The following is a 22010-nucleotide window of genomic DNA, read 5'->3' as shown; positions in this document are numbered from 1 at the left end:
AGAAGTTATATGATCTGTTAATGCAACATTTGAATGATGCTTGCTTATGACATCACAATAACATATTACAGATTTCCCCAAAAAAACTTTTTTTTCTTGTGACATCATTATGATTCCTACCTATTCATGTTTTATCAAAGTTGTGGCAGTTTAAGGTTGTTCAATTGTTTAGATAACTTTTTTGATTAATCTCAAGATAAAAAGAATGGAATTACTGATGTTGGGTAATCTTAGTTTTTATAGGCTGTTGTACTGTTGGTAATCAATTGATGTGCAGTACCAGAACAGAGAAAATTAGCAAGCAGTTCAAATACTGCATTAATTTGAATGTAGGTTGGAATTATGATGATGTCACAATGAAAAAAAAAGTTTTTTTGGGGAAATCTGTAATTTGTTATTGTGACATCATAAGCAAGCATCATTCAAATATTGCATTAATAGATCATATAACTTCTCATGCAAGTCTTTGATGAAAGGTTGCATTGTGCAAAAAGGACAAGAGTCTCATAAAAAAAGTTTATATTATGAAGTATATGCAAGAAACTTTCAAGAACAAAATGTTTTTGGGGGATATCTCATTGCCCACATGACAATTTGAGGGTTGGCATTTGGTCCTCCAATTTTTTTAAAATGGCCCATAACTCCTTAGTTAATGCTTTTAGACTACAATTTGGGTAGAGAGGTAACTCTTTTAAACCATAAACAGGCACAACTCAGCAACAACACTACATTTAACATTATAAAAAACAAAAAGCGAACGTTTTCGGCTAGTCATATAGCCCTTTTCAAGCCTATAAAAAAAAAACATTTTTAAAAGAAATGCTAAAGAATGCTAAAAAAATGTATTTTTTTTATAGGCTTGAAAAGGGCTATATGACTAGCCGAAAACGTTCGCTTTTTGTTTTTTATAATGTTAAATGTAGTGTTGTTGCTGAGTTATGTCTGTTTATGGCTTTTAGACTAAAATTGAGACCATTTTTGAATTCTACATCATGAAAAATGGTGGAATAGACACTTCAACCGACTTTCTACCCCAAATATAACCCTAAAATCAAAAAACATTGGGCACATCAACAGCGCCACCTAGTGAAAACCACAAAATTTCAAAATGCAATATCTCGAAAACCGCTTGTCCGATTTTCAAAAAATTTTTTTGTTGAGATTCATTTTTCACATACTATAACATATGCTTTAATTTAATCATCAAAATTGAGGACTTAGTGGTTATTTGGATTTGTTGAATTATAATGGAATGGCTCATAAACGAGACGTAAAAATATGAAATTTTGCAAAATGTTAAAACTTGCAATAAACTCAAAATTTTTAACAATGTATGATGCTCACTATTAACTTTATCAAGTTGTGGTGCCCATCATCTCTATGAAAATCTAAACCTAAAGAAGTTTTTTAGAGAATTAGGAAATAGAGACATTTGAATTCTCATACTTTGCTCAAAATTTAGAAATTTTAAGTGGCCTTTTAATTAATATTTAAAAAAAAGTATTTTTCACAAGGTGTTTCTATAGCAAATTGGACTGATTTGCAGGATAAAACTTCAAACTTCAAAACAAGTTGTTTTTTGAGCCAGGCTAGCTCTCATGCAGGATTTCATTATTTCAAAATTATTATTTTTACAACATAAAAGTTGAAGGTATGCAGTTAAAATAGAATTGTGCTTTCAATATTTTTGCACGTGTAGCAATGTAGTATTAATGTTAATCTTAAAATTGCACAGTACATTCAGGAATAGTCAGACATTCGTTTCCATAATGCAATGTTTTTGACGCGTATCAACAAGTTTTAAAAGTTTTTGCAAACTTTATTTGCAACATCTAGCATGTTGTTTATACTGTAATTAATTTTTGTTTTAAGGGATTTTTTACAGTTTTTTAGTCCATTATTTAAGAAAATGTGGTTTTATTGACATGATCTGTATTGACCTAATGTTTTAACACTTGGTGATGCTATATCTATCTATATGATTTAATGTCTCTTGTCTCTCGTATTGCGGGAAGGTTAGGATATCTACTAGGCTAGTGAATGTTCTATTTTGTGAATTGATACTAATTTTTGCAATTTTAGGTTAGAAATTTTAATATGGTTTTTGGATTTTATTGATTCTGTAAGTTTTCAGCAAACGTTTTGTTGAGGCGGTACTATTGTTGTTTTAATTAAACTGCAGTTTTTTGTTTTACTATTGTTTATGCAGAATTGCAGATTTTGTGCATCACATTACAATTTAAGAATACAATCTCCAAGAAATTGCATCAGAATACAATGTTCCACCACTGTAACATGCACTACTTACTACATGGTTATACTAACCTGGGTTTTTTTTTCCGGTCATTTATCGGTCATTGACTGATTTTTTAGCAAAATGTCCGAAAAAAAATAGTCAATTTGGTCAAAATGTCCGAAAAAAAGTTTGGTTGAAGTTTTGCTGATAAACGTTGAAGAAACGTTTGTCTATTCCAACTTTTCTCAGATAAAACACGACAACGTTTCTCAGCGAAACTTAATGTTGTAGCTAGTCAGGAAGTGCAAATTTTGGTTTGTATCAGCTACTTGATAGGAAATATGTCAGAAAAAATGACCAAAATAAATAAAAAATGACCGAATTTTTTCAAGTCATTTCGGACAAATGACTGTAATGTCTCAGCGAAAAAAAAAACCCAGTTACTAACTATAACTCAATAGGTTCAATTCTGTATGTTTCCTGGCAACTGTGCCTTATTTTTTTTACACATCTACAAAGGACACTAACAAGCATGAGCTTTGTTATGGTCATCATCATTTTTAAAGGTTTCATTCTATTTTTATGGAGATGATTTTTATTTTTGGTAGAGTATATTGTTTGGACCATTTATCATGTGTTTCAAAATAGACCTGGAGGCACAAGCATATTTTTTGTATTATCCCTTTTGCGAGTTTGACAAGGAAAAATTTTGCTGCAAAAAACTAGACATGTTGATGTAATACTGTGCACACAAATTTTAACAAAATTGATTTTACAAGAGAGCTTGTTGCCCGATTTGAATGATCTTCCAAGAAAGTCACCCATGAACCGTTTTCCTGCCCAAAACACAATTCTTGATTTTTTGGTTTATGCTTGGCTGTTCTTTTCACTGACATATGACTGGTTATGTTTTTGCAACGTTTGTTAAGAGGTGTAGTCCTGGGCATATTTATTTTTTTTGTATAAACTATTGCAAAGCTTGAATGTATTTAAGCAGACTTACCGCTAGTCCGTTACTCCGTTATGGCTGAATTTACTGTTATTGTTATTCGCTTTTTTTCTTGTTCAGCCGCTTCAGACTTTAGAGGTTATATATATGTTTAATTGCTTTGGTGTAATATCAGGCAATAAATTTTTGCAATGGGAAAAATACGAAAAAATCGATCAAGAGCATCAGGAGGTCCAGATTTGAATCGACATAAATCTGGATTAGCAGATTCCATTGTTGCTGCTGAAGAAGTCAAAACTAACTCTTCAAAACTATCCAAATTTCAATTGAAGCAGGTGAATATCTCAATTCTCAACTAATTTTTTTCTCAACATTTTTGCAATGTAATCACTAATTAAAAGCGGAATGGCCCGTTTCGGTGAGTCCGATTCGGTGAGTCCGATCCCTTAAAGGGGGATTTTTTTAATTTTTTTTTTTAAATTATCGGGTACCGTAGCCTAATTATCATTGTCGTTTTAGGGTTTGGGGTTAGGGGTTAGGGTTAAGGGTTAGAGGTTAGGAACTCAATGAATCGGACTCACCGAATCGGACTCACCGAATAGTAGCAGACCCAATTAAAAGTGCATAACAAATAAACACTAGTACACCTGCTCTTGACACACAACCAGTCAACCACAGTAGTGCACCCGTAGTGTTTTTAAATTAGAAAACAACTTTTCCCACTTTTGTTTTTAAATTATTGTATCACAGTGTTTCTTTCCTCATTCTAGAAAATTACTAAATATAGGATATATTTTAAAAGAAAACTTTTTACAAAAAAGTTTATTGCACATTTAGTGTTACGTACACTCGTGCAGTATGTGTACCAGTACCTACTGCCTAGTATTGAATCAATTATGAATTTCTTGGGTTTTTACAATTCAGATACAGATATGATATGTTAAATCTTCTGTGAAACAATATGAGCATACCGTAGCTCAATTTGATACAAATTTTTATAGGATGGCAGTGACATTGTGGATAACAAACTAACAAAGAAGATTTTAGAATCTGCAAAGCAACAGCAGAATGAACTGGAGTCTTCTCTTGATACTCCTTCTGATCAGAAGGAAAGTAAGATGTCAACATCTTTATCAGGAGGTGAAAAGGTAATGAGCTCAAAATATCTCATTCGACTATTTTCAACTGTGTTCGTCTTTTTGTTCTTTCAATTCTGTTGTTTGTTTCAAAGTGACAAATCAGTGACATGATACAGAGAACTAGTTTTGTAATGTAGCCTATTTGCTTCTTGTTTAGAAAAATAGTTACATTTATGGTACAAGCATTTTTGTTCAAAAATGATTTTTCTAAGAGATTTAAAAATTTTATCTAAAGAATCGAATCAGCTAACATGGTGTGCGAGTTGTGCAACGTTTGTGCATTTATTGTCACAAAAAGTTGAGAGGGCCAGGGGTTAATCTCAAACACTGTCCTTCAATTTGTACACATCTTTTTCTTTTGATTTTGTCCTAAATTTTTAAAACAAAAACAGCAAATCGTATTTTCTTTTTGTGATTTCAAAAACCACAACACCCAGACTTTCTGCCACATTATGGCACCGCGTTGTGGTTTTCGGATGCAATATCGTGTAACATTTATACGAAACCATTACCTTTTAGTCAAAAGTTTTTAGTACAAAATTTAGTACTAAAGTACAAAAGCATTTTAGGTAATGCTTTTGTATGTTTGCTTTTTAGGCACTAATGATGCTCTACAGTAGTAGAGCGAAATTGCATATGCCATAAATAGGGCTCTGCTGATTCCCCAATCCCCATGCATGTTTAATAAAAAATACCGAACTGATACTTGATGGAGAATCGCTGGCCTACTGCTTTGTAGTCAGGAGATCCCCTACTTAATAAATGTATCGTGTGAATATCAGTCTCGACTCTCGCTTTCATTATCACTCAGCAGGTGAAAGAATTAGCGTAGCGCTGTAGAGTTGCGTTGGTAAGGCCTGAGCTGAACAATGTGAAACCTCGATAAAGGGTATTTGAATGAAGGAAAGACGCACACTGTTTTTTTGTAAATCACAATAACGTTGAAATTTCCTTGAAAGCTACGGTTTACCACAGCATGAGATTTTGACCTGATGCTCTTTGCATTCAGACCGTGGATTCGGACGCTGAGGCGTCTGGTGATGAATGGCCTACCCTCGGTACAGACGATGCTCCCGAGGAAGGTTCATCGCAGTGGACTAACGAAGAAATTGAAATTGACAAGAATGATGAAAAAGCTCTGGAAGCTTTTATGAACCCTAACCCATCCTCCCGCCGCACTCTAGCCGACATTATATTAGAAAAAATAGCCGGTACCTTTTCACTAATTAATATGTTCTTAAACTGTCATGGTCATAGTCAAAGTGATTAAAACCATGTTTTTTTACTGAATACAAATTTGAAGTGTTGTTATTGAGTGTAATTTTGACCAACGAGGCATATATATATACCTTGAAATGGAATTAGAGGTTAACGGATCAAATAGTTATAATTATTGTATGCTTTATTCGTGGTTTCATTTACATTTTTCGTTAAGGAGACAATTGCCATCTCTAGTGCATTTAACTAAATCATATTTCATAATGATGTTTCCATTCTTAGCCATCGGTTGTGGGGAAATGCTAATTCATATTGACAAAATATTCTATAATTACCGTCTTATCTTAGCTATTCCAATGATGACTAAATCAAGCGATATTTTTACTGGTTGTTGTTACATTTTGCCGTAGAACGTAATTTGTTTCGCCGAATTCCGATTTGCTGTTCTGCAAATGTTTCTCTTTCTACAAGTATCTTGGCTGATTCAGCCCTCGATGAACAATGATGTTCCAGTTGGATCGATCTCGTGCGCTTTGCCAAGTTTAACAGGGTGTTTGTTGTATGGTTTAAAATCATTTAGAAATGTAAATCTTTGAGCTTGTCTTGGCCGTTTTCCGGGTCTTTTACCGCTTAAAGATAAATCTTCGAGTTCGCCTTTCCTTATAATGTGGCCCAAGAACTTCAGCTGCCGCATCTCCATAGATCTCAGTATCTGTGAATGTACTTTACGTCAATTTTTGACGTTATTCCAATGTGTTATAGAAAAGCAAAGTGACGTCACGACTTTGATGCCTGACACAGAAAAAGTTGTACCCAACGTGGATCCACGTATTATACAAGTTTACAAAGATGTAAAATTGATTTTACAAAGATACCGATCGGGAAAGTTACCTAAGGCCTTTAAGGTAAGTGGTTTACCACCGTGTTTTTCGTTCAATCTTGCACGTTGCGTTATTTCAGCAAGAAAGTTGACTTTACTTCAAAAATATTTCAATTTTTCAAGATAGGCCTACCCGTAACCACCATGTTTCATGCATAACCGAAAAATAGTGAGATATCTTTTTTACAAGAAGACTTTTGAAAACACAGAAGAACTGTTTTAATTTGTGTTAATTTGTCTGGCAAAGCCAGTTTATAGGTTTTATTATTTTTATCGGTTCTCTATCGACAAGCAGACTTATTTTCAATATCTTGCTGCAATTTTTGAATGAGTTCCTCGTTTTTACTTTTATCGTGTGATGATGCATCCTTTTCCCCAGTCATCAAAGATTGCAGTCTGCCTTACTAGTAGTTTTATGAAACCAGACAGAAAGGAACTGATTTCCGCTCTCTGTTTAACAACATTTTATATTCCGCGTATCACGAAAGATTTTGCTTTTAAATTTCAACCATTGTGTCATAAAATCTAAGCAATCGTTTTGCATTATGTGAAGTTTTCCATGTTTTGATATTGGCTTAGAGATGGTGTTTATGAAAGACTGTTATAGAGTTTCATTCATACTTCAAATTACTGTAACCAACAGTGAGAAACGCTTTCATCAGGATCTGTCTGAAGTTTATTGGCTGACATTACTTTATAGGTTATTCCTCATTTAAGAAATTGGGAGGAGATTTTGTTCATTACAGAACCCGACTCATGGAGCGCAGCAGCCATGTACCAGGCGAGTTAAACTTGATTTGTTTGTGCTAAAATACTGGATGACTGATTGTATTGACTCAGTGGTCACTGACCCGTGGCATCTGGTCCTATCCAGACAGCAAATCAACCGTTTTTTTGCATCTGCAGACGTTGAATCAGTGTAAAAAAAACTATAGATTTACTGCCTGAGTAGTGACTCACCTGGTGCACAAAATCTTTAAGTAATGCCGTTCACTTCAGTCAATGTTTCTACAGCACGTCATTGTAACGTATATAAATAGTTTACAAAACCTGTGATAACTTTTCAATAGTTGATCTGTTTTCTCCTTTCGCTTTCACCTTTCAAATTTGGATTTGTTTTCTTTCAGGCGACGAGAATATTCACATCAAACATGAATGCTCATATGGCTCAGAGATTCTTTTATCTTGTCTTGCTTCCTCGCGTCAGAGATGACATTCAATATTATAAGCGGCTCAATTTCCATTTGTTTATGGTAAGATCCACTGGCAGAACGTGTGTGTTGCGTTGAACATCGCTAATTAATATTAATGATCCTTATCACTAAGACCCCCGAGAAAACATTTTTACAGCTGAAAAAACAATTGGACCTCCTTAAGTTAAGTCACTCGACGGAACCGTTGTCTTCGGGCTATGATTCAATGCACCCGCTAGACACCCCTCTGATGGTGTAGTTCTGTTATGCATGGCACTAAGCTTGAAAAAAAAGACAAAATAATACAAGTTGATTCGCCCCGGTCAAGCGAAACGTTTTTTTGTAACGATTATCACCGGAAACTCATCAATCGTGGTTGTTTACAGGTAGCTCTCTTATTTCTTTGTAAACTGCCCATCAGTTCACATCGTTTCAGCGTATCTTAGCAAGTTATACACGCTGATGAGTCATGCCTGCCTGTGCTTCGTCACCGATTTTGTTTTGGCATAACCAAGACTACTCTGATCATTCGTACCTCGCAGCCGATAAGCGTTGAGTAAATTGTGAGAAACAATTTCGTCCAAAATAAAAAGGAAATAAAGGTGTTTGAAAATATATTCTTTGTGACAAGGTTTGTAAATTGAAAATGTGTGCCAGTTCAACTGTAACTTTACGTTGTATATCCGCTAAATGCAAAAACACATTCCCAAACAGCAAATCAACTGTTTTTTTACATTGATTCAACGTCTGCAGACGTAAAATGAATAAAAAACGGTTGATTTGTTATCTGAGCTGTTAAGTGCTATGAGTGAGTCGAATCAATGCAGCTTGGACAGTTATTAGCGAGGCATATGCTTTCATTGTCTCAATAATTAATGCATTTCTTATCTTTTTACAGGCTTTGAAGAAAACCCTTTTCAAACCAGCCGCATTCTTTAAAGGAATTCTCCTTCCTCTTTGTGAAGAAGGCACTTGCACTTTGCGCGAAGCCACAATCATAGGAAGTGTTATGGCAAAGTTTTCAATTCCAGTTCTCCATTCAAGGTTGGAACGTATAGTTTTTATATAATCTATTCATTATTATGACAATTATATGCAAATGTGCGGTTCCTTTCATTCATCTCCCATAGCCCATATCTTAGTGCAGAACTTTACTCGCTTTATACAGTATGCCTGGTGAGTGTGAGCTAAAAGTTTAGCTTTGAGAATAACCGGAAACAACTATTTCTTGCCCTTGTGTGCTGTGTAGGGATATTTTTATTATGCCAATTGACGTTATATGCATACAGCTTTTCTGAGACGTAACTAATTTGGTCTGTAAACACTGGCAAAATAGTTATTCAAAGTATGCACACAGGAACGTTAAGGTCACGTTCAGGAACGTTCATACGCTACGCTTTGGCGTACGCAAGAGGACACCTCTAATGAAAAAAAAAATTTTTGAAGAAAATTATATTTTGGACTGAAAAGATAGAGAATTTCATCAGAATTCTGAATATATGGAAGTTTCTCCAGGATTTCAATTCATTTCCTGTTAAATTTTAGAACTAGTGGACCTACCACGCGACCCAAAAGTCTAAAATATGCCAGAACGATGATATGATATGCTGAAAATATACTAATAGTAGCAACAGAAAAGCCCTTTCTAGTTTTATATATTTGTGGTATTTGTAGCTGTTGTTTTGGTCATGCTCTAGCAGTTACAAATTTCCTGTATCCTAGCATTTCAAAAGCAGTAGTAACAGTAACAATAGCCTAGCTGAAAATGCACGATTTGCCTTGTATTTGCAAACCATAACTTTAAACGCGTTTTACTCAAAATGACATTTTTTTGCAGTAAATGTTAACTCATTTGTTTATTTCTTGTCCGAATTGGCTAAAAATTGGAATGCATGCTGGTACAATGGTATTGCATCAACCTATGAGAGCTTTTTTAAAATTTTATTTCTTCACTATTTTATTGAAAAAAATGTGTATAAATATTTTCGCACACAAGTAACTTTCAAAAAAATTGTTTTTTTTTTTTAGGAAAGTGACATTTTAGAGAAAAAAGCTCTCATAGGTATTTGCATATAAGGTAGATCTAGCATTTCATAACATTTCTTGTTGCTATATAGTGCTGGTAGTGAGAAACAGTAGCCTATTTTGTATTAGCATGTCAAAAAATAGTTATTGAAATATTGTCTGTGTTTGAAGGAAGCTCATTGCATCAAATTAAACTTTTTTTTCATGAGACTTGCATATTCAGATGTGTCTTTTCATGCCCTTTTCAGAAATATATGGTATGTGGGGGTTCCCACAATAGTTAGCTTATCTGAGGCAAGCTTCTCAGCCATCAGCAAATATTGGGATTTCATTAGAGGTGTCCCCCGTACGCTCTCATTCGTCCGGCTTCATGGCAATAAGACTTTAAAGCAGCACGTGCTGTTTGAAGAAATGTCAGCATTTCAATGGACATTCAGATTCACTGACGTTATGCGCTTTGACTTTCAGTGCCGCTTTGCTGAAGATTGCCGAGATGAACTACAGTGGAGCAAACAGCATATTTTTGCGTATTTTAATTTCAAAGAAATATGCTCTTCCCTACCGAGTCATTGATGCTCTGGTGAGTTAGACGTTTACCGGCGATGACTGTAGACGCGCTGGTAATACTATACGTTTTTTCAAAATTTTGAGAGTAATTGACAGATTACAGATTTTCTTAAAGCAAATATGAACAATGCACAGAAATTAAGCGATAGGAAGGTTTATTCCAGAAACCGAAATGGCTTTCAAAGACAATATACATAATACATATACAGTAGTACTGGGTGCACAAATCAAGCCTTCGTGTTTGGCATATTAGTCTACTATATAGCAGTTCTATATCATAAGTCTTATTTTTTAGGTCTTTCATTTCATAAGCTTCCGAACAGAACGCAGACCACTGCCAGTTTTGTGGCATCAATCTTTATTGTCTTTTGTCGAGATCTACAGGTACGTTCAATGTTCACTGTATTTTCCAATATGGAGTGGACCATTTTGCGGCCACAATCAGCACAAAATTTTCGTATTGCAGGAGCGATATTTCATCTGAACAAAGGGAAGCTCTTTTGGAATTGTTACGTCATCGATCACATGAATCAATCACGCCAGAAATCAGGAGGCAACTGCAATCAGCGGAATGCAGAGACATCGAGATGGACGAGCCTGTGCCTTTGCAATAATGCGCTTTTCAATTAAATTGAAACCATGAAAATATTTTTTCGAAATGCTTTTTGGAATGAGCTCAAGAGCGTGCTGACTGCTGAGTCACAGCAATTGTGGACTTGGTACATTTGCAGTAGGATGAAATTGTATACAAATCGCACTAATTTTACCTTTTCTAGCCAGGGGGAGGTAGTGAATCTGAGGAAACTGCTGCCAGGAAAATGTGACAAATTAGGGCTGCGTTTCCAGGTAGCCATGATCGACCACATACGGTAACTTAGAATCGCGGTACAACTGGGCAGCCAACGATCGTAAGTGCAACAGTGAACTACAAGAGGAGGATCACAATTCATTGATATGTACACCACAATCACTCAACGCGAACTTAAACCATCGCACTCCTCCCAAGTGCTTGTTACTTGTTTACTTGTCTTGTGATATCAGGAGGAACTCTCTAGAGAGGAGACTGATGTTAAGAGTGTGTCTTTTGCTTGAGTTGCGAATTTAAAACTTCTCGCTTCGTTGAGAATGTTGCTGTTCTGGTAATCTTGATTGATGACAGCATCCACCGTTTCCGACGAGAACGGATGGCTGGAGTCCGACATGATCTCCTCGTGATCCGATGTTGGGGAGAACGATTCTCCTATTCCAGCAGCAAATTCAGATGTTTCCATCCGGAGGATGTAGGGAATGATTGAGTCTATTTGCACATTGCCGATGAGTCCGGCAAAGAATAATTCCTCAGTCGAGGCTGGGCTCATTGATCGCAAGGTGGGAAGCATAAGCAGGAGGTTGCTCATCCTGTAATTGAAGTTACATGATTAGCTCTCTACCTTCCAGCAGGCATCAATGTAAAAATAAAATTCTAGCTCACATTTTCGGAAAGCACCAAACTTTTTAAGAAAACAATCTTTGAAAGATTTGGATTGGGTTATACTTTTGATTTATAAATCACACGGTGACGTCGCTAGAAAGAATATTTTAGGGGCCAAAAGCTACTGTTGGGGGGTAAACATTTTAATAAATTGAGTTTTGCTTTTAGCAGCATGATCTTCACGATGTAGATACAAACGACCTGTTTTATTAGCCTGATGCTGCGAGTTTGCTGTGGTAGTAGCGGTTCGCACTAGTTTTCGGAACACTGCTCCCTAGTCATATGCTATAGCGAATGGTGTTGAAGTCAGTGTGCCGTTGTTTATACAGTTCTTAAAGCCAATGAAAGAACTGCATAAAACACTGACTTCAACACGATTCGTCATAACATATGACTAGCCTACTGACTAGGGAACAGTGGTCAGAAAGCTACTGCAAACCGCTACTACAACAGTGAACTCACAGCATCAGGCTAAAACAGGTCATTAGTATATAATTATATATACATTATACAACACATACACTGCAAAGTAAACATTTTAAAATTTAAAACAGAGTTTGTTTAAAAATATAGCTACTGAATGCAGCCAAACATTTATGAAACGCCATTTAACACAATATCATCAAAACGTTGTTATAGCATTATAAACCCATTTTTCGATGATCAATTTAAAATATTATTGGGGCGGTGATTACTTCCCCGTGACAACGTCACTGAAATCACAGGTTTTTTATACCTAGTTTAGCTCAGACTAGACCGTCTAACACAGAAGCAAAAAATACACACAATGCCAATCTCAAAGCGGACAGACGTTCTTCAATGGGAGTTCACCATAAGTGTGCATGGAAATGACAAGGTTTGCACCAAATGCACCATGTCTTCTGTTATAAAATGGAATCACGTAATGTGTAATTGGCAGACTGCCTCACAAAGGCCTGTCCATTGCAACACCAATCTACAAGGGTGTACGGTATTTGACGAGCAGCTCCGCTTTCAGGCCACATTAGAAGGGTCAATTAGACTTTTTTTACGCTTCGCTACAAGCTTACTTTCAACAAAAATGTTAAATTACTTCGTTGGTTGGTTTTGAATCTTTGTCCTCGGACTGACAAAGCCTTTGATAGGTTATTCCCGGTAGTTTTGCATACTTGTAGAAATGTAGAGGCTTTTGACGCAGGGCCGGTTACCGTGATTTACAGAGGGAAGTTTCCGATTGAAATTTTGTTGTGGAGGAATTATTATTCCATCCACCAGTTGCCGCTGAATAAAGAGCAGTACTGACATGCGTTGCTCAAGCGCACATCCCGAGAGCCGAACCGGCGCCGCGTGATTTTGAGTCGGGCGCTTAACCTTCACTACTCTTATAACACATAATAGTACATTATGTTGTAAATGAGGAAAAACGTAACCCTTCTAGTGTGGCGGATATGCCAAAAGTGGATGTAGTTTCGCATCTCCATAATCTAAATTCCCTAGGAATAACAGCATCAATCCTGAAGAGTGCTGGAAAGGTTACATACAGACTATGTAGGAAGTAATCAAAGCGTCGAGTGTCATAAGAGAAAAAGGAAACGTTCAAAAGAGTGTAATGTAAACTGTCACAAAAACCAGGAAATATACTTCCTTCTGATTGGCGATGTTGCTGATTCTAGAATACACTTTTTTGTTAATTAGCTAAAAATATAACTGCAATCAAGATTTCTACCTGTCGTGATCCTCGGGGTGAGTCTTTGTGACCTTTTCACGAAGTTCACATACAGCTCGTGATTGAAATCTTTGAATTTGAGTGCGGTGGGGTTGGTGAACATGATCTAGGAAGAACAGCAGACTACGCATTAGAATCGAAAGAACTACCGGTACTGCTGAATCTACAGCATCATACACGAACTGTGCTGACGTCATCGTCGGACAGCGTCGTGTTTTCTGTTTGTGCTGCACTCGTCACTCTTTACTTGCACCTTGTACAGTTGACACGTTCAGAATAAATCATTTGTGTTTTCTTTTTGTTAATATGGTGGCAGCGGTGAGCTTCGAACCCACGTCATCAAATTACAAAAAACAGCTGCACAAAAAAACTAGTTCGGCAAACGAAAGTCTCGTCACGTAAAAATGATAAAGGGACTACCTGGGCTGAATAAGGACAGTGCTTTGAGATAAGCATACTCTTGTTGGTCAACGTCTAGCTTTTGTATTTTTACTACAAAATCTTGTAACTTGACAATGTGGCAGGATATTTCATCTACTCGACTAACGGACATCTTTCCTGCATAAAACAAATCTTGGTTAGGTAAAGCGAAGTGAATGAGAACAATCCATGTGCAAAATCTTCAACGAACCTTGATGCAACGATGCCTTCAAATGTGTGATGATGGCAATCATTATTTGGTCGAAATTCATGATCCGAGCCGACTGTGCGAGGCCAAGAAGAAAAAGCTCGTGCCAACACTCTCGCAGCAGGGTCGTATGACAATCGGAACTGCAAGTTGTAAATAAGAGGTTTGTGATATTTCATCAAGCTAAAACAAGGTAAAGGTGGACACATACTTGATTCAAGTGTCGGGTATGAGAAGATGAGGTTCTCATTGTACTAAGCCTTCGGCACTAAGGAGAGTAAGGTGGCCAGTTCCTTTCTGTAGGCCACCTTTCCTGCAGCAATTATGCCAACCCAATTTATTACACCCTCGGAAGAGGTGAGCGGTGTTTTCAACAACCAGCTGAAGCCGGGAGTCGAACCAGGTTTTCATAATGAATCTGCCGAAACATTTCTGGCTTATTGCAGTACACCCACCGGTATTAACTTCGAATTTTGTATATCGCGTATGTAATTCGATATAGGTATATGCTACCACTTGAGAACTAAAATGGCATCCGCGGCTGCAGTGGTCATTGAATTACACTGTTTTGAGAAAGGTGTGTATAATATACGCTCACCTGAGCAGCTGAAAAGCGAATATTGACCTTGCCCATTGAGCGGATAAAAACAGTAGTCTCGACGCAGACTCGCAAATATAATGAACATTGAAAGCGTCCGGAGGCAAAGATGGCATGGTTAAGTCAAAGGAAAAGTTGGCTTCAGTCATCAAAGGACCCTACATGAACAAACATCAAGTTTCATTGGTAATTGGGCCACCTGATTTCTTCACAATTTCATTAAGGTATGAGCCTGATCAAGACGTACCTCGAAGTCTAATATTGGCGTCTGGGCTTGCGACGTGTCATTCACTCCAGCTGTGAATGCTTTCATCACTTTGTTCAAGCTATCGATTGCCCTGATGAGAAAGTTTCAGTAATAATTTATAGAATACCTTTCTGTGAAGTGTCAGGAATACATAACCTATCCACAGGTTATATTTCTACCTGAATCATTTCCGCAGACAAAAATGCGTCATTTTTGTCATTTATCCGCCATTTAATACAAAAATGACGGATTGTTGTCTTCTGTATCGTTGAAACGTCGAGGAAGAAACTATATTTTTGAAGCAAGAAACTCACTTTAAAATATCTTCCGGTTTTTCAACGTCACCGTTCATATCGTTGACGTTGTTTCTTTGCAAAGGTTCTTCAGTTTTTGCCTTGCTTAGATGGGCGATGGTGGACACGACGTTCGCGAGCGTGCTTAAGTTTCCCTGAAACCCAATCGTCTGTTGCTCAAGTCTTTTCCAACCAAGATTTTCACATTCGTAGTTACAATGCAAACCTTTTTTTCTTCATAAATCGAAGTACTTTACAAGCTAAAGAATAACTTTTAAATGCAAAAAAGTAATAATCTATCAAGTTTGAAAGAAGTTGGATTTGTTTTGAAAACAATAAAGTGCTTGAAAAACAAAAAAATACCTGGTTGTTTTTGTGGCTGTCGGGTGTTGCAGCTGACCTATAAAAACAAGTCATGAACTACTTTTCCAACTGTGGATCATTATTCAGCTCGCAAAAATTCCCTTCAATAAATCGTATCAAAGTCGCCAGACATCGAAGCGCTGTGAAAAGAGCAACTTTTGCCAGCAAGAAAAAATTAAAGATAAAATTTTTACAACATAAATTTAGTAATGGTCACTGACCCCATCGCTGCAGTGAGCTGGTTTCTTCGAAGCGTATGAACGGGATGGAAAGATTCCGACGTGATTCCAACTAATCTGTGGTTGTCGTCGTTTTTATGCATGGGCGATCTTTCGCACTGAACAGCTGCAATGAAAACAAAATGTGAAAACAGCTTTAAAACAAAGAAAAGACTACCTTGCGGAAGGTGGAGGTACTGTGACTTGATTTGGGAAGGTTCAAATGAAACTTGACGTTTTCTCTTTTGCTTTGATGACGATAAAGATGAATTTCTTTTACCAACCCAAACAAAGCATAGTTATGGTTTTCAAGAGAAACCGAACAGTTCCATTTTGTTATTAGGAACTCTTCAGTAATTTCATATAATAAAGTTGCTCGGCCCACAAACCATGCAATGACTTTGTTTAAGTTCAATTCATCACCAACGCAGACACCAAAGTTTGTCGCAACAATACCGTTTAGAAACCTAAAATCAACGTAAGACGAAATGGTGACGTCAAACCACAATGTTTGAGAACGGAACACTTACAGTCAGATTTCATTCCCATTTGGATGCACTTTTGAAGTCGACAATACTGGCAGCGATTTCTATGGGCTTTATTCACCGAGCAGTCCCTGCTACCTCTGCATGCATAGATCAACTTCTTCCGAATACTGCGTTTGAAAAATCCTTTACATCCTTCGCAGCTCTTAGCACCATAGTGGCGCCCTGAAGACAACTCAAACATGTCAGTGAAAGGTGCCAGCTTAGAAAAAAAATAAAATTTCATTCTTGTGCATTTCGTTTTTCATTTCATTGTGTAGATCAGTTATTTTCAATGTAAATGTTATTGTAAAATCAGTTATTTTCGTTACTTGAGAAGGGCTAACTTGAGTATGGCCGAAAACGTTCGTAGTTTATAGTTTTATGTTCACTCTAATGTATGATGTTAAACGCCGTGTGGTTGCTTGGTTTTATCTGTCTATGGTTAAAAAAAATCACCTCTCTACCAAAATTGTATTAGAAAATAAAGGTGCTCGAAAAAGGAAATATTTGCATACAACGCGCAGGCTTACTTACCAGAAGCTCGGTCTCCGCACACGACACAAGTGTCGTGGCCTGGATCCAGAAGGCCGTTAGCTCCCTTTACCACGCGTGTGCTGTAGTTGTCCATGGCGATGTGATGCGTTTGGCTTGCCACTGGAATAATGCTGCTCCCACGGGCGCTAACAATAAACGAAGACGAGGAGGGACTGGGGGCAGGAGCAATCTGAGAAACCCAAATAAAATCGACATAACAATGAGGCCTAGTTTACTACATCTGTCTCTGTCTTTAACTGTTGTTATTCGCCCTTGCAAATTGCAGGTTTCACTCACCTGAAGAAGACCTTTGTATTGTAGGTCGATTAACCGCTCTGGAGTGAGTTGATCTAAAGTCAGAACTTGAGTGTGACTCGTTACCAGCTGCCCGGCTGCCATGTTGTGGCCAACATCCGAACCAGACGAAGTACTTGGGCTGTCCAGACCCGGATTGTGCATGCTTTGTGAGGCGGCCATCGAGGAGGCTGGACAATAGAAATGTAAAAAATTAAGACACTAATGTCGATCGATAATGTTATGCACAATACATTAATTTATGACCGTTTTTCAGATCACGCTACAATTTCATTTAAATCATGCATTGACCTTTCAAAATAAAAAATACCGGCACAGACACATGAGCAAAATTTTTATCAAGCTGATTAATGGCTAAAAAATGTGCAACTCTGTTGCAGATCCGCGGTGTGAAAGCAAATGCTAAAACGACAGTTATTGGTTGGTTTTAAAAACAGGAATCAAATTCCTAATTGTGAGCTGCAAGCAACTCTGGGATAAGTCGCTGCTTCAGGGTAAAATCGTCTCCGTCAAGCACTTACATCTGTCGGATGTGATAACTCCTTCTAGACCTGTTCCTTCGGAGCAACTTTCGTCCGAATCATGTTGGATCAAGTACATCTTGTTACCACAATCAATGTCCTCCTGTAAATTTGAATAACATTTGTAAAAATATGTTGGTTACCTAACGCATTGGGTTCTGTGACACCGTGTTGAATGTTGAGCGGAGCACAAAGATTAACTTGCGTTGATGAAGGAACTCATAAACAACGCACATTTTCGTTCATAGGTTTTTATCTAGTTAGGCAAAGGGTGGCGCCAATATGCGCTTCGTTGTCTTTTGGCCATACAGCTGCTTCCAGCGTAACATACGTCACAGTTCGGAAATGGCCTTCTTTTGAAACCATGTGTTTAGCACCTGGAGCCACCTTACTTGATTTTAAGCATTAGAAAGGAAAGCTGCGGATACCAAAGTTTTCAAGTATTTTGGAATCAACTCGACCTGTTAGTTAATCTACGTCTACCATTGCAGAGACAATCGTTAAAAATACAAACTACTCACTGGTGCAAAATTGTTTTCATTGATATGCTTCTTGTCGAGATCTTGAGTTCCCATTGGGTCACACAACTCTTCTCCGTTCGTATATTTCTGTTAAAATATTTTTAACTGTTTACAACAATTAATATTTGCAGAAATATTACCAATCCGTCGCTGATAGGTCAAAGTTATCTTCTTTTCATATCTTTCTATTTAAAAACAATATTAAAGAAAAGGAAAGCTGTCGTAACCCAAGACAGGCTATTTATTTTTATTAGTATCATTGTTGAAAATAGCGTAGAAAAATTTACATTAATTTGCTTTAATAGGTTTAACACAAGAACAAAATACATTATGGAATTGCAGTAGTACAATCCAATGTATGTATCTGCTATTGCTACGAAATAGTCCTTCGACTTGGGAAAATATAAACAATTACGTGCATTCAAACATACCTCTCTGTCGATGCGATTGCTTGACCGAGCGCTTTCCGGTTCTCCAACCCTTCCAAGGCCCGGTGAGAGCATATCAGACATTCTAAATAGGAAAATAAAAAGGTAAAGGCGGTCCCACACTTGAAACCCGTACCAAGCACGGGCCTTGAAAAATTTCTCAATACGCTAAGCCTTGGCACTAACAAATGTAAAGTGGCCGATCGCCTTTCCTTTAGCAACTACGGCCAGACTTACACTCTGGATAGAAGTGAGGGGTGTTTTTCAACAATCAGCTTAAGCCGGGAGTCAAACCAGGTTCGTATGATAAGCGAGCGTCTTGCCCGCTACGCCATGCTACAGCTTTTGGAAAAATAATCGGAATCAAATTTCCGTTTTAAAATTATACTTCATCTACTAGTATTAACATGCTATCAAATTGGTTAGAAGTTACACCTTTAAACAAAGATAACAATGCCGACTTTTAGTATTGCACCTGGACCCGTGCAAACTTTCAAAAATACATTTGATTTATCGGTCACTTAAGTTCACGGCAGATGGGTAGGACATGGTAGCATCACCGTGGGTACGTCATGTTGATGAATAAGAAGCAAGCAAAGAAACAACACTTGAAAAGATCCATATCAAAGTTGAGCGATATTGACTGCATGATTATTCCTCGTAATAAAACTCGTTTCACCCGAGAGTGACTTGATTCAACAAACATTGACCAGAGAGAAAACAATGACTTTTCGTTTCACAGCAAACAGACAAGTTGACTCCACAACAATGAGAATGAAAACACCACAACGTAATAAGTAAGACATTGTAATACAAAAACTACAGATGATTTACCAATAAGTGTGCACAACTCCTACGTAAAAACATAATCGCCAAAACAACCACAGTTTTGGGTCGCTGGCGCAGAAAATGTATCTTAATGTCCACAATCACCACATCACCACACAATGTCAATATATTTAGATTTTCGTCATGGCTAAGTGCCAAAGGAGACTTTGTTTGAATGATATAACGAGTTCGAGATGTCAGTAAAAGTTCATTTCCTTCAGTGACTGCTTGAAATAGCGAATGTTTAAGTCAGTGAACCATAAATAATATATGAGGTTAGAGGAACTTCTCCGTCAATACGCAAAAGTGCATGACCTTGGTTCAACAACAAAAAGAAAAGTAATTTGAAACATATGATAGTTTCTGAAGCATAAAAAGACGTTGATAAAGCGTTGAATGTCGATTGTTGCTTGACACGCCAAAGATTTGTTTGCTTTATCGAACGTGTAGGAGCAGTGTTAATGTTGTTCAGTGGCCTGTCTATTCTATTGTGTTTAACTTTTGTATTCTCATGACTTCTTCCGACAAATTTTTTAACTGACTACTACGATCTATTCAGACTTTCAGCAACTCGAGGCAGACAAATATAATTCGTGTAGAAGGCTTTCACATACAAACCGGTTGAAAAAACTGGCCACTGGGTCACAAATTTTTTTCAGGACAAAAGATTTCACCCTTCGCCCAACGTTGAGCTTGTTCAACAATCAAAACCCTGCTTAGTTGAGAAAGAGCATTTCTTTTCGCACTCGTTACAGAGTAAATACTGAATAGCTTGGGTGTTCATCAGGACAATTATCGTTTCTAGCACTAGTTGCAACCTTCATCTGATCTGATGAAAGTGAAAGTAAAAGCAACAACAAACATGTTGATTTATTGCTTCATTTATACTGCAAGAATCAAGGAATCTTTATAAGTTTTATTTTGTACGTTATTCGCTCTGAGGATGCGCATTGTTATGATGCGTGAAACGTCAGTAAAGCAATAAATCAACCTGTTTGTTGTTGCTTTTACTTTTACTTTCACCAGAACGTTGCAATGCAACTAGTGCTACAAACGAAAGTAAAAGAATCCAATAAAGATTCACCGCCGTGGTGAGACACAACGTCAAATGCTACTCAGCCAGCAAAATTGGTTACTCTTGATTAATTCAACGTTTACATAGGTTCAACATTGATTCAATGTCTGCAGACGTTGATTCAATGCAAAATAAATCAATTTTGCAAGATGGATTGGAGAGGGGGTTAAAGGTTGGTTTTGAAATACTGTATGTAGTTGAGTGAATGGCACACTGTCAGCGGGAAGATTTCTTTCGCTTGAGCGCTGTTACAATCACATTTTTAAACAGGACTGTACCTTGATTTCAACAAAAAGCTTTGAGTTGTCCAGTTGTGTTTCGGTTTGAAATGAACTCCTGGCATAATAACCAATAACTTATTGTTGCAAAAATTTAAATCTTCAAAGCAAATATGCGATTAACAAACAGATGCCCTTCATTTTCTTAAACAGACTGTAACAACATAAGTATTAAGTAAACCCACCAAAAATCTTAGTGAAAAAACAACAAAGAATACCACACATTTAAAAAAACCTCCAGCATTCAATCCAGTTCAAAGAAGCATTAATAAACTATTGTATAACAAGCAGTAGATCTTTCTATGTTGTCCCTCCGTTTGACAACTCTTGCATGTATTCACCTACAGTTTCTATTTATAAATTCTTGAACTACGCATTTGCAATTTCGTATGTAATCCACACACTTTCGCATAGTGCAATAAAAAAGTTCAAGGACACATGTGGCAGTACAGAAAAGGCACGAAATACTATAATTATATTTGCTTTCGGAAATAGCGCATCACTACTTAAGTCTTTATAAAACCAACAGTGGTGATATACAAACAGCATAGGTACTTTCATTTCATATTTGAATGTAATTTTTTGTTTGCAACCGAACAGGTTGAAGATTTATGTAAACTCAAACGAAGGCAATCAGAAACAAAATCAATATGTCGGTTCAAGAGCATACGGTTCTGTGTGTACGACCTTTGAAAGGTTGACCTTTATGCCTCGCGCTGTCATGTTAACCGCACTGTAATCTTGCCTTTCACCTTAGGCAAAAGAAAAAGGTCAGTGGAGAAATAGTTCGACTATGGAAATAATGGTTAATTAGAAACGCCTAAAGTGTATCACTTGATCAGTCGATGTTTCATGTGAATATTCTGACATAAAAGATTTACGAAGAAAGTCTCAATGCGAAATAAATGTAAGATATATTCAACAACGACCAAACATAGAAAAAAAACGTAATAGTTTTGCCTGTCATTGTTTCCCACAAAATCTCTTTAATTACTTATTAGGCTATTAGGGTAATATTGCTTCAGTGAAAGCCATGCCACAAAACATAAAGCTGGCTGTAAAGCTGGTTTTTGTAAAAAGGTGTCTATGATATCGTATCCATAACCACGTTTTCCTATGCAACGTCTGCATTATTTAAGCATATCAAATGATCAATAAGCTTCAACAAAACTGTGCCAAACCTCCACCTTATAAAATCACTCACATTGCGACTAAGACTACTACGATATGTTAACTTAAATTTCGGTTTGATG

General features: G+C 37.0%; 2 protein-coding genes across 2 annotated transcripts; one reads left to right on the top strand and one right to left on the bottom strand.

Moving 5' to 3' along the window:
- Positions 1–3309: 3309 nt before the first annotated feature.
- On the top strand, positions 3310–10849 carry LOC145778049 (bystin-like). The gene is made up of 10 exons (XM_082589450.1): positions 3310–3520; positions 4187–4333; positions 5334–5535; positions 6305–6447; positions 7123–7203; positions 7550–7675; positions 8514–8659; positions 10109–10220; positions 10503–10591; positions 10674–10849. The coding sequence occupies exons 1-10, from the start codon at positions 3377–3379 to the stop codon at positions 10819–10821; spliced, it is 1338 nt and encodes a 445-aa protein (XP_082445576.1). The 5' UTR covers positions 3310–3376; the 3' UTR covers positions 10822–10849.
- LOC145778048 (nuclear receptor subfamily 2 group C member 2-like) lies at positions 10843–20822 on the bottom strand. Its single transcript, XM_082589449.1, has 16 exons — positions 20758–20822; positions 18580–18661; positions 18149–18235; positions 17628–17730; positions 17089–17276; positions 16792–16981; positions 16261–16440; positions 15734–15857; positions 15513–15549; positions 15171–15304; positions 14857–14947; positions 14610–14767; positions 14015–14154; positions 13804–13941; positions 13384–13489; positions 10843–11605 (listed from the first exon to the last, which is right to left on the bottom strand). The coding sequence occupies exons 1-16, from the start codon at positions 20820–20822 to the stop codon at positions 11245–11247; spliced, it is 2184 nt and encodes a 727-aa protein (XP_082445575.1). The 3' UTR covers positions 10843–11244.
- Positions 20823–22010: the final 1188 nt, after the last annotated feature.

This window comes from Aplidium turbinatum, chromosome 10, assembly GCF_918807975.1.
Source record: "Aplidium turbinatum chromosome 10, kaAplTurb1.1, whole genome shotgun sequence".
NCBI classification, from domain to species: Eukaryota; Metazoa; Chordata; class Ascidiacea; order Aplousobranchia; family Polyclinidae; genus Aplidium; species Aplidium turbinatum.
This window is presented reverse-complemented; position numbering and strand designations above follow the sequence as displayed.

Excerpts from the sequence above, each read along its gene's own strand:
- LOC145778049 (XM_082589450.1), top strand. The coding sequence starts at position 3,377 with ATGGGAAAAATACGAAAAAATCGATCAAGAGCATCAGGAGGTCCAGAT. Across the intron at positions 7,676-8,513 it reads TCAATTTCCATTTGTTTATG|GCTTTGAAGAAAACCCTTTT; the intron begins GTAAGATCCACT and ends ATCTTTTTACAG. Across the intron at positions 8,660-10,108 it reads ATTCCAGTTCTCCATTCAAG|TGCCGCTTTGCTGAAGATTG; the intron begins GTTGGAACGTAT and ends TTTGACTTTCAG.
- LOC145778048 (XM_082589449.1), bottom strand. The coding sequence starts at position 20,822 with ATGCCAGGAGTTCATTTCAAACCGAAACACAACTGGACAACTCAAAGC. Across the intron at positions 17,277-17,627 it reads AGTTATCACATCCGACAGAT|CCTCCTCGATGGCCGCCTCA; the intron begins GTAAGTGCTTGA and ends TCTATTGTCCAG. Across the intron at positions 13,490-13,803 it reads ACTGTCCTTATTCAGCCCAG|ATCATGTTCACCAACCCCAC; the intron begins GTAGTCCCTTTA and ends TGTTCTTCCTAG.